General features: G+C 38.7%; 1 protein-coding gene across 1 annotated transcript in view; it reads right to left on the bottom strand.

Moving 5' to 3' along the window:
• Positions 1 to 378: 378 nt before the first annotated feature.
• HSPH1 (heat shock protein family H (Hsp110) member 1) overlaps positions 379 to 12552 on the bottom strand; it is a 28587-nt gene continuing 16413 nt past the window's right edge. The window contains 9 exon segments of the mRNA XM_062195185.1: positions 379 to 1285; positions 1775 to 1936; positions 2143 to 2262; positions 2350 to 2457; positions 4308 to 4433; positions 5260 to 5397; positions 8139 to 8270; positions 9875 to 10083; positions 11009 to 11064. Of these exon segments, the coding sequence (XP_062051169.1) occupies positions 1079 to 1285; positions 1775 to 1936; positions 2143 to 2262; positions 2350 to 2457; positions 4308 to 4433; positions 5260 to 5397; positions 8139 to 8270; positions 9875 to 10083; positions 11009 to 11064 (1258 nt within the window). The 3' untranslated portion in view covers positions 379 to 1078.

Raw genomic sequence — 12552 nt, 5'->3', positions numbered from 1 at the left:
CTTCCACTTTTTTTTTTTTTTTTTTTTGACAGACAGAGTGGACAGAGAGACAGAGAGAAAGGTCTTCCTTTTGCCATTGGTTCACCCTCCAATGGCCGCCACGGCCGGCGCATTGCGGCCGGCGCACCACGCTGATCTGAAGCCAGGAGCCAGGTACTTATCCTGGTCTCCCATGGGGTGCAGGGCCCAAGCACTTGGGCCATCCTCCACTGCACTCCCGGGCCACAGCAGAGAGCTGGCCTGGAAGAGGGGCAACCGGGACAGGATCGGTGCCCCAACCGGGACTAGAACCGGGTGTGCCGGCGCCGCTAGGCGGAGGATTAGCCTGTTGAGCCACGGCACCGGCCTCCACTTTTAAATCAGTAACAAAACCAACTGTTTAGAAATGACACCTTAAGATGAACTTTATTTTAAAGCTCATCAAATTTCCACCAGCAGTTACAACAGAATCAACATTTCTTCCTTTTCACATCTTCACATGACAATGTAATGGATAGTGAGATACAATTTTAAAGTTTTTTGTTATGCATGCTGCTAACATATTTCACTAGCTTTTGTTTTACTCAATGAATTTTTAACAATGTCAAAGCAAAAAGTCATAGTCTATTGGACTGAGTTAACTTTAGAAAGCCCTTATGAAATCAGACTTAGTCTTGTTTATAAACATCCACATCCACACACATGCTACAATGGAGAGCAAAATACAAGAAAACTACCTTGGCAAGAACAAATGCTTAAAAGATTTTAGCCACAACCCCCTTGAACGAGCAGTACAATTTGGTTCTATTCTCCAAAAGACAGAAGTCAGTTTCATCCTCAGTGATGCAAATGGTAATACTGCACAGAAGCTTAGTATGAATTCACAATTCCACAGGAATCTGAAAGTCACCAAGGCAATTTTCCCTTTTAGGATCATAAAGACTACAGACTTGAAGCTTTTTTCTTTTTCCATATAATACACAAAGTTTCTAAACATCCTTAAAAAAGAAAATATAAATAGTCTCAGTATGTTATGTAGAGTCACATACTATGGCAAAAATATCTTATTAATTGAAGGAATAAGCCAACTTAATGTTATCTAGTCCAAGTCCATATTAACTGAACTCTTCTCGTTAGGGTAACATTCCCCATTCTGATGTGGAGGTTCAGCACCAAAATTATTTTTGCCTTCTAAATCTTCTTCCTTTTTATCAAGATTTGGGCCATTAGGAGTTCTTTCCAATTTAGGCGATTCAATTTTTGGTTTGGGTTGTGTTACGACGGGTTCACAAGCATTGTTCAATTCCTGAGAAAATAAAACTAGTCATCAGATTAACTCCGATCCATCCAGTTAATTTTCAATTACTGCCCCACACACCTGACCTAATGTTACATCAACTCCTGTCATGTATCAAAGAATTTCATTTTCTCATTACAGCTGACCAAAAGGGCTTGGCACACACTTGCATATTGCTGGTCTCCTTCTCAGAAACTCACTACAAATGAGTTCCACAGGGCAGGAAGTTTACTCTCTACAATGAATATCATACCTCATAGAACCAGTGCTGGCACACAACAGAGGCTCAACTATGTTCAACTGAATGAATGGAAAGGTAACAGAAACTTCCAAGGTCTTCCACATTTTGTGACAGTAATAATGACCACCAAGAAAACCAGTCCTCATAAGGATGAGGTAAAAGACTTAAAGGAAAAAGGGCTATATTTAAATTTCAGATGATTACCAACTTGAGTCTGGAAGAAAACCCAGCAGAAACATGACCTGGTTAACACTCACCTTGATTTTTGCTTTAATTTCCTGAGCACGTACAACAGGATCCTGATCAAGACTCTTTTTAGCCTGAGCATTCATAACATTATTCATCCACTCCATCACTTCATTGACAGACTTCTCCACCTTTTTCATTTCAGACTCATCAATATGGTTGTATTTCTCATCCTAAACAGAACCATAGTCACTCTATAGAATTAAGTATTTACAGAAATATCTAATTTGATCCAACTTTCCCTGAATTTCAAATGAAACTCTTTTAGCAACCCAAATTTCTCACTTAAGAGTATTTATTCACAACCAAAATAAGCTTCAACATTAGTTTATTAAAATCTAGGGTAACTTCCTTAGTACATACACAAAGCACAGCTCACCTTATTTCGGAAGTCGGCTGCTATCTTGGCATAGTGCTGCAATCTCTGTCCCAGTTCTTCAAACATTTTTGGCCTCTCTTCAGCTTCTTGAAATCGGACTTTAACTGGAGTGCCAATTTTCTAAAATATAATAAGTTAACAAATGTAGTAATCATTTAAAAACCTATAGTTTTAAATACTACCTTTTAGGAGGGAAGAAGGGCCTACCATTAACTCTTCCAACTTGTCAACATATGCTTGTTTAGCTTGGTCCTCTCCTTCTTCATACAGCCAGTCTTCAGTCTCTGTGAGGAGTCTCAAAAAATTTTGATGATCCTTTATACAAAATATGAAAACATTAATGACAATCTTATTTCAGAACATTTTACAACAAAACAAAGAGAATCTCTGAATTAAACACCAGGTAGTTAATCTAATCTAGGAAGGTATTCTGGTTGGATTCTCTTAAGAAATGTCTCTCTGCTACTATTAGCTCCATTTAATATTTAACATGAGAGACTGACTGGCTTCTCTGTCCTACCACATAAGGACCTTTGAGAGTTTTTAGTAAGCTGCTTCTACTGATACACAATATTGTATCTTAGAAGTCCAAGTAGAGTTAATATACATATTGAAATGTTTTCGTTATGGGAGAATAATTTTTCCCTACTCTCTAAAATAGATCTTGATTAGGATCACTCTTGTAACTAATACATACTGAAAGGGAAGGAAGGTATACAAGTTGGTAATTCCATCACAGACCACATGAAAAAAACTCACTCCTAACTAATTCATGTAAGTTCTGATCTTCTTGCTCTTACCTTTCAAGATCTAGCTGGGTTGAGTCATCCCTAACTTCAGAATCCCAACCACAAGAAAACTAGGCAATGTCAGGGCAGGACTACCAACTGACCATTACAAGGCAGCCAAAGAATCTTAGGACTAAAGCAGACATGCAACTGAAGCGTAACTGACTTTCAACTTTATAATTAATCTCGAAACCAGCCAAGATTCCCACCTAGCCCATTTCTTCCCCAAGTCCCACCTTTCAGTTAGGTTTCTGGGATTTACTTTCAAGCATACTGACTGGGAGTCAAGGAAAAGGTTAAACGGAGTGACGGTCCTTAAGTACCTCTGTAATGACAGGCTAAATAAGTCTTATTATGGGATACAACAATGACAAAAAGCTGTCCAGAGAGCAATCTCACTAAAACACAAAGTCTACAGATTTAGTGCAGTGGTTATGCTGCTACTTGGGTCACCCATAACCTGTATCATCAGAGTACATGGCTCAAGTTAAGTTACCTGCTTGCAATCCAGCTTCCTAATTGGTACCCTTGGAAGACAAAAATGACAGCTCAAATTAATTGGGTGCCTGTTACCCATGTGGGAGACCCAGACTGAGTTCCAGGTTCCTGGCTTTGGCCTGGCCCAGCCACGGCTGTTGCAGGAACTTGGGTAGTGAACCAGCAAATAGAAGATCTCCCTCCATTTATTTCTTTTTATCTCTCTGCTTTTCAAATAAAATGAAAGTACGTTTTTTAAAAAATTAAAGATACATTTATTCAAAAGGCACAGTAACAGGGAAAGGGAGAGACAGATCTTCCATCCACTGGTTCACTCCCCAAATAACTGCAACAACCAGGTCTGGGCCAAGCCAAAACCAGGAGCCAGGAACTCCATCCTAGTCTCAACTCCAACATGGGTGGCGGGGACCCAAGCACCTAGGTCATCCTCTGCTGCCTTCCATGCACATTAGTAGCAGACGGAATGAGGAGCAGAGCAATGGGTATTCTGATATGTGATGCTGGGTGTCACAAGCAGCAGCTTAACTCACTGCATCCCAACAACGGTCCCAATAAATGAAAAGTTTCTGAAGACTTAAAAAATTTCAAAAGTCTGAGATCTTTGAAAGTAAGGAATTTCTCCTACTTTTTTTTAGCCCTGCATAACAGTCAATGTCTATCAGGTTCTCTCTTATGGATGGTCAATCTAAAAGTTATTGGGGTAAACTAGAATCAAACGAAATGCTTCATTACTACTGTGCTTGCTCTCTCTATAACTGTCAAAACAATTTTTATTTTTGAAGTACAAGTTACATAATCTACTAGAGGCCTGAATGTCAGTTTTGATTATTAAACATTTACATGAGACTACCAAAGTAAAAACAAAGCCCTGAAACGTACCTGCTCACATATAAACTTTTCATATGGTCCACACAGCTTGTCCCTGAACTCATACACATACTCCTCTACTGCATTTTTAGCATCATTTCTTTCTTTTTCCAATTTATCCTGCATGATCATTTTACCCTGTGAGGAAATAGTAAAGGTTATTCCAGTCTTCAAACAACTCAAATTAAGTTTTAACTAGAGTCTAGTGTTAAAAAAAAAAAAAAAAAAAAAAAAAAAAAAACATGTCCGTACCAAAAAAAAAATGTGTTAACAGTTTTCATTTTTACCCCTTAAGACCCTTCCTACAAATTCTAAAAAGTTCTTTTTCCAAATACACATACTAAAGTTTTTTAACAAAACATGTTTACGTTTCAGATTTAATACCAAGTGAAAATAAGCCATTCCACTGCTTACTTATAAATTTGTTTTCTGGTTTGTAGGTGCATGTTTGTCTTCCACTAGGACTATCAATGGCTAGTATGTAACGGTTACACAACTCTGTCGCTATGTTTTTAAATCAAAAATAATTGAATGGACTGCAAGTTAGTGGTAAATTTCTAAATGTAGTGTTTCCTCCTCCTTATATTTTAGGGAAACAGAATCTCAATTAGTCCATATGTTATTTTAGAGTTCCAGACTACAAAACAACGTGTTATTTTAATAGAAATATCTTTTGTACTTGGAGATTCCATTGTGTTGCGTTCTGTCATTCAATTTCTTCACAAGAACTCGGCAATTTTATAACAAGTAAAAGAATCTATGGCACAGACCTCTCAAAGATACAAAGTCAACAAAATGCTAAAAATTGAAAAGTAAATCTATAGCATTCACTTTATTATCCTATCCATAAAACCATATAAACCTTGGGATATGGATCAGAATTATAGTCATTATCTATTGAAGATTTAGATAACAGGGCCAAGAAGTTTATTCCATAATTAAATACTTTTATTTAAGTGCTTACCTCTGTCTCAATATACATGTTAAGAAGGTCTTTCCCTAACTGCCAGACCAAGTTGGCTTCAATAGGTAGCTCAACATTCACCACCTTTATTTTGGGTTTTTTAGCTTCTGGAGGCTGGTCAACTTTCTTTTCATTTGCCTTAAGGAAGGAGGGTAAAAACAAAAATAGAGAAATTCTTAAGCAATCATTGATAAACAAACAAAAAATCTATCATATTTTCTGATGACTTAGGCAAAAATAAAATCTCTAAAATCATAAAAACTGAAAGGTGGCAATTCCCACTGACCATTTTAAATCAAGGTTGTAATTAAACCTAAATATGTCTAACTTTCAGGAACTCACCAAGGTATTTTCTCTGCTTAAACTTAAATCTCTCCTGCTAATGTTTTTCTTAGATTTTTAAGCTTCTAATCCCTTTAAGCATGTTTGCCAATCCCAGAATTCCAAAGGTTGAATTATTAAATTATCCATATTCTCATGTTTAGAATCTGACAGACTTTGACCAATGCTAAACATGTGAGGATTGATTCAGTTTTTTATATTTTAGTTCACATATCCCAGTTATTATGCCTGCTTTAATTACAATTAGCATCACTCTGATGATTGTCTTTTATACTTTCCTATTGAATTTGGAGTTTTTATATATGTACACACACACATACACACACACCTATTTTCCTTGATCTTTGAATCATATAATTTCCCACAAGCAACTCTGCAAGGTAGAAAGAACTAGGAGTCTTAAAGTAGAAAATGGAGATGCAGCATGTTTACAAAGGTTGAGTATCTCTTACCCAAATTCTGAAACATTTTGGTACTGATATGACACCACAAGTGAAAAATTCCACACCTGTTTATTATTATTCTAATAATTAATGTGGCCTAATGTGACATGTCACAAGCTGTATGCACACTAAAAATACTGTATAAAATTACCCTCAGGTTATGTGTATGGGAAGTATATGAAACATAAATTTCATCTCTAGACTTTGGGTCCCATCCTCAAGATATCTCATAATTTATATGCAAACATCCCACAGTCTGGGGAAAAAAAAAAAAAAAAATCCCAAACCTGAAATACTTCTGGTTCTCAGGCTTTCTGGACAGGGGATACTCAACCTGTAGTTTATTGCAGGTTTTTCAACATATGTAAATACAGGGCTAAAGAAGCAAGTATCTCCTGTGGCCTTTAATTTTCAAAGTCTTTTCTAATTATTTCCATTTCTACAGGTTCCAACTAGCACAACACACACACACAATCAAGGAAACCCAGTTATACAACAGATTAGACAATAACCACAGTGTGAAACATGATTCTTCATTGGCTAGGATGGAAAAATGGCAAGAGACTAGCTAATTAAGGCATGACAATCACTGCCACTGGATAACCTGACGTATAAAGGATGTTAAAACTCCAGTTACAAAGAAACTAGGACTGGAATGAATGACTTGCCTACAACAGAGATGGGACTAGAATGCATGTTTCCCACAGCTGTGCTGCACTGCTCTTAGAAATCATATCACAGATCTATCAAGTGCTGTAAACTGTATCACTAGCAATGATCTACTCAGTCCGCAGCCCCTATGTCTTCTTCCTTTGAGTGCCCAAAACAGAGCCCTCCAATACAGTGAGCAGGCACTGAGGGTATGATCCACAAGAAAGAAAAATGAATCAGATGATTCCGACACCTAGCAAGATGCAGGAGTGCCACAGATATTTGGGGGACAAAATGAACGATATTACATGCATGGCAGTTAAGATAAGACAGCACAATATAAAACCAGCTAGTGAAAAACAATCAGTCTACCACAAAACAGCATTCCAACACAGAGGGATGAGGGACCTTCCAGAGGAGGGTAAGATAATGTTTCAAGGGCTTCAAGCTCACTGTTCCTATAGCTAAGAGGCTGAGGTTCTACCCAATGTCACGTTTTCACACAGGAAATGAGGCTATCAGCACAAGTTAGTTCATGTTCAACCAACAGTCAAGGGGAGTGATGTTGAAATCAAGCAGCTGTTTTCTAAATAATCACCATCATATAAAGGCAGCAGCTTTCAGAAATCAGAGTCAGGACCTAGGGCTCACCTTAGGAACCCTGCAGGATCAATCAGCTAGTGTAAAATCCATTTTGACCCTAACAAACAATTCTGTAATTCACCTGAGGGTAAAGAATCCTATCCTCTGCAAGTAAGAGAAAACCAAATTACCAACAGGTTAATAATTTACACGCCAACTGCACAGAGAATAACCATCTCCAACACTGGCGACAACAATGGCAACTTCTCAGTATCATCTGACCATGAATACTAAAGGCTTGATCAGAAGCTGTCATTTTTCAAGGGACATAGCACCACTATTCAATTTACCTTCCAATACCTACTATGGAAGCAAGACAAAAGAGCAATTACTCAGAAATGCAATCTAGTTTTTAACAGATCATAATTCATTTTCTTAAATTCGACAGATGATGTGAGCAGAGAAGAAAGCATACTAGACTCCTATAGCCCATGCATTTATCAACTGGTTACATGAAAACCAATCATGCAGCACTGGGATGTATCTTTTCCCCCTCTGGCACTAGCAGATACCTCTGCCCTTTCAGATGACAACAAATACTACACATAGGCTCTTATTACTTGGAGTGGCAGTTAATCAAGAGAAGCTTTCAGGCCTAAAGCAGGATATTAAATTCCCTTAGTTGAGCTTGAGTACCTCTAAATGGTTTTCATTGAAAAACACATAGAAAATCAACAGAAAAAAACCCTACATAGAATAAAATCACTTGGTGCTTTCTCTTGAAACTGCAGATTCAATGATATCATTAACGATTACACGTTGCAACATTGTCTAACGGAATGAACTAGAAGAGTCACTCACTTTGTCAGCATCTGGGATTTTGTTTTCTTCTGAGGTAAGTTCAGGTGAAGGGGGAGACTGGGAGGTTTGTTGACCATCAGTTTGTACCTGGGGCTGTGTTCCAGCTTCACTGTTGTCTTGCTGGATATTTTTCTGAAATGAAAGCCCAGGCACAAAGGATGTAGAAAGCAGGTGTACTTGTATAAATTTTAAAAGTTATAGGGCACCAAAGACAGTACACTCAATTTCTGAAATCTTAATAGGTGGGGAGAAAAGGTACTGGATAAAAGCAAAATGAATACAAAATACTTGAAAACTTCTTAAAATTTTTAAACCTGGAAGAAATGTTGTGAATGACAGTAGTTAAATAAGTTACACAAGTATGCATTTGAATGATGTGGTGACAATCAAGAACTCTCCTTTATGACACTTCCACCTAACCTTGTAAAGATTAATTATCAAAAGCACAGGAAAAACATTACTACACCAGGCCTCTTTCTCAGAACAGGCTTCCAAACCCTAATTTCACCAGCAGCCATCACACGTCTTGACTTAGCTCCATTTCCACTTACTAAAGAGTTACATAAAATGGCCAACTATCAGTTATTCCAGGGCTTATCATTTCATCTTTTAGATAATTAAGACCCTCTGCTCCACCCCATTTTCCTTTGTGATCCAGCTATTTAAACCTTAAAAGATCGCAAGGTAAAGAATAAATGCTACACGTTAATCCTGATTAAAAATTTGGTAAAGAAAATGAAGGAAAATGAACCCTACAAGTTTTCTGATTTCCTTTTTCAGTAGCCCTCAGTCCCTAATAAATCAGTGCTTGTTCTGAGCTTCTCCCATTTTGAGAGAAGTCTGAAGCATTCTAAGTATTTTCTGCCCACCCTGAAGTCTCATTTTTTTTTTTTTTCAATGCTTCAAGATTCTAAGGCAGACACTGAAGTAGGTAGAAGCAAGGCACTCCTGATATTCAAAAGGTACTAAGAGACTGAAAGTACCTGGCACTGCTCATTTAGCTCACTCTATTGAAGACTTTCTGTAGATGAGAGTAAAAGGTTCAGAATGTTAATGTTCCTTAAGTGCTCTAGGAATGGTAAGTGACCACAGGATACCACATTTCCTCACATCTTAATTAAAACATTGTAACTTGTCTGTTTATTTCTGATTAGTCTCCAGAAATAAACTCTACTAGGTACAAAACATTTTGCTTCCCAAAATTCTTCTGTTGACCAGAGAACCAGCACTCATACTAACAGAGTCTCAACTAAGATGATGAGCAGCAATTCTGTCTATACGATATACAGATACTTCTTTTTCTGCCTCTCACAATACAAAAAATCATTCAAGTGTAAACAAGTTTGGAGCACTAAAGCCAATTCTGCATACAACTGAAAGAAAAATCAGCTTTAATATTTGATGGTTATTTAAACAAATAGTAGAGACATTTTTAACTATAACATTTGACTTCTCAATATGTAACTTAGATCTTAAAAGAAAAAAAACACAATCTACTCTTGAGTTGTCATAAACCAGTCACTTAAAATTCAGTTACACAAAATTTAATCACAATTCACTAAATTCCAGACCATAAATCACCGTTAGCTGGAAATAACTTACTATAAACTATCATCCTTATTCAGAATTCTGGTAAGAAGTATTTATAAAGACAACATTTTAACCCTTCCCTACCCTTCTATAGCTCGGAATTAATTCAACTCTATGGCAGTGCAAAAGTCTATCTATATACTTACATCAGTGTCTGGGTTCTCTGGGGATCTCTGATTTGGACACTCCATGTCCGCTTCAACAGAAGATGCTTCGTTTTCCTCCGCTGGGACTTTCTCCACCATAGACGCTGTAGAGATGGTGAAAATGCCATGGGTGTTGACTCGTACTTTGACTTTCACTCTAGATTTTTCTCCATCTTTCTGTGCAGAAACATTCTGAACTATGAAGCGGCCTAGGATAAAAAGAAATTAGCCATTTAAAAATTAAATCAGAACTTCTGCAAAAGAGACAGGTAAGAAAAAAACACAAAGACTAAGAAATAAAGCTCGAAAATACTGCAATTCCAGTATGTTCTCCCTATTCTCTATAAAGTCCATTATTGCTTACTATACACTCTTAAAACATACAGTATTCTTGGAAATAATCTCAGTGTGTCCAAAAAGCAGGTACAGGCATAGGCACTCCTCTAACTGCTTTGTTAAGCACTTACTGGGCAGACACTGGCTGTAAAATACTGATGACACACAATTCTTGCTCCTACCCTATTCGTCCAGATGGAAGAGCACAAACTAGACTTGGAAATCTGTTCGTAAGTATACAGCAGATGATATCAAGCACACAATGAATTTTAATCCTAGAGTCCTTTGAGAAAGCACTATACTTCTGATTCTAAAAATATTTTTTTTTTTTGCTGTGTTTTAAATAAGGGATGTGAGCTAAAATTTGCATCAATGTCTGAAATTATTTGTAATTAAGTGGTTCCAGAGCATGACTAAATAAAGAGTACACACTGTGCTGCCTTCCAGGGTGCGCCCTAGGAGGAGGCTGGTCACAAGCAGCTGGGTCTTGACCCAGACACCCTGATATGGGATGGGATGCACACATCTCAAGCGGCGACTTAAGCTTCTGTGCAAATGCTTGCCCTGTTATTCTGTTTTTAAATTAAACCTAGTTGGGTAACAACTATGCTTGGATTTTTGCATACATTTGCTTTTTTATAAAGCTATTTATTACCACTTTATTCACTTCTGTGAGATACATGTTCTTTTCTTCTTTGACTGATTTAAGGAAGAAACCATTATCCTGGTATCTTACATTTTTAAAGAAACCAGACTGTCTTGGTTTGAGTCCTGGCTGCGTGTCCTCCTGAAAGTTACCTAACTCATCTATGCTTACGAAGACTGAATTAGTAAATGTGTTCAGTGAGCCCTTACTATAGAAACAAGCACTAAATGCTAGTTATCTCCACCAGGAATGTAGTACTAGTATTCCAGAGACCACTAAAACAAACTATTTTGAACCCATTATATGCAAAGCACTGTGTAAGATTTAATAAAGATTTTTTTTTATTTTTTGACAGGTAGAGTGGACAGTGAGAGAGAGAGACAGAGAAAAGGTCTTCCTTTGCCGTTGGTTTACCCTCCAATGGCCGCCGCGGTAGGTGCGCTGCGGCCAGCGCACCGCGCTGATCCGATGGCAGGAGCCAGGTACCTGGCAGGAGCCAGGTCTCCCATGGGGTGCAGGGCCCAAGCACTTGAGCCATCTTCCACTGCACTCCCTGGCCACAGCAGAGAGCTGGCCTGGAAGAGGGGCAACCGGGACAGGATCGGTGCCCCGACCGGGACTAGAACCCGGTGTGCCGGCGCCGCAAGGCGGAGGATTAGCCTAGTGACCCGCGGCGCCGGCCGATTTAATAAAGATTTAGATGAGGTGTTGTCCATGTAAACACACAGGAAGTTACAGACTTAACTATCAGGTCAGTAAAAAGTTGGACTAGACCTTGATGACATGTCAAATCTCTAGTTCAGAAACTAGTTGCCAAATGATCCATTTAGAGAAATAGCATTTACTCTGGGGTGTCCAAGAAGACTCAGAGAAAGCTGGATGTAAAATGTCTTATGTACAAGGTTTCAAGCCTTGGTGAAAACGTAAAATCAGACATATCATGCTAAAGAGCCTGGGTTGCACTATCTGTAAAATGGAGCATTAATGCACACAATCCAAGCTACTAAAACTTTACATGAAAAAACCTTACAAGGATTTCTCCAACTACACTCTAACAAATCTGTGAACAGTTTAAAAAACAAAACAAAAATATGGGTCAAAACATTTTAGTCTTTAGTAACAAAGCAAGCCCAACTGGCCAGGTTAGACTCATTCAAATGATTTCTTTACCAAAAAAGGCTAATATTAAAAGTAGTAAGTTAGGGGCCAGCGCTGTGGCTTAGCAGGTAAAGCCACTGCCTGCAGCACTGGCATCCCATGTGGGTTCCAGTTCAAGTCCCGGCTGCTCCACTTCCAATCTAGCTTTCTGCTATGGCCTGGGAAAGCAGTGGAAGATGGCCCAAGTCACTGGGCCCCTGCATCCTTGTGGGAGACCCAGAAATTCCTGGCTCCTGACTGGTGCAGTTCCAGCTGTTACGGCCATCTGGGGAGTGAACTAGAGAATGGAAGACCTCTCTTTCTCTCTGCCTCTCCTTTCTCTGTGTCACTCTGACTTTCAAAAAAACACATCTTTAGGGCTGGCGTCATGGCTCACTAGGCTAATCCTCCACCTGTGGTGCCGGCTCCCTGGGTTTCAGTCCCGGTTGGAGCACCGGGTACTAGTCCCGGTTGCCCCTCTTCCAGTCCAGCTCTCTGCTGTGGCCTGGGAGGGCAGCGGAGGATGGCCCAAGTGCTTGGGTCCATGCACCCACATGGG

The sequence above is a fragment of the Lepus europaeus genome, chromosome 6 (assembly GCF_033115175.1).
Source record: "Lepus europaeus isolate LE1 chromosome 6, mLepTim1.pri, whole genome shotgun sequence".
In the NCBI taxonomy this organism is placed as follows: domain Eukaryota; kingdom Metazoa; phylum Chordata; class Mammalia; order Lagomorpha; family Leporidae; genus Lepus; species Lepus europaeus.
Note: the sequence above shows the minus strand (reverse complement) of the source record. Positions and strands in the feature narration are given on the sequence as shown.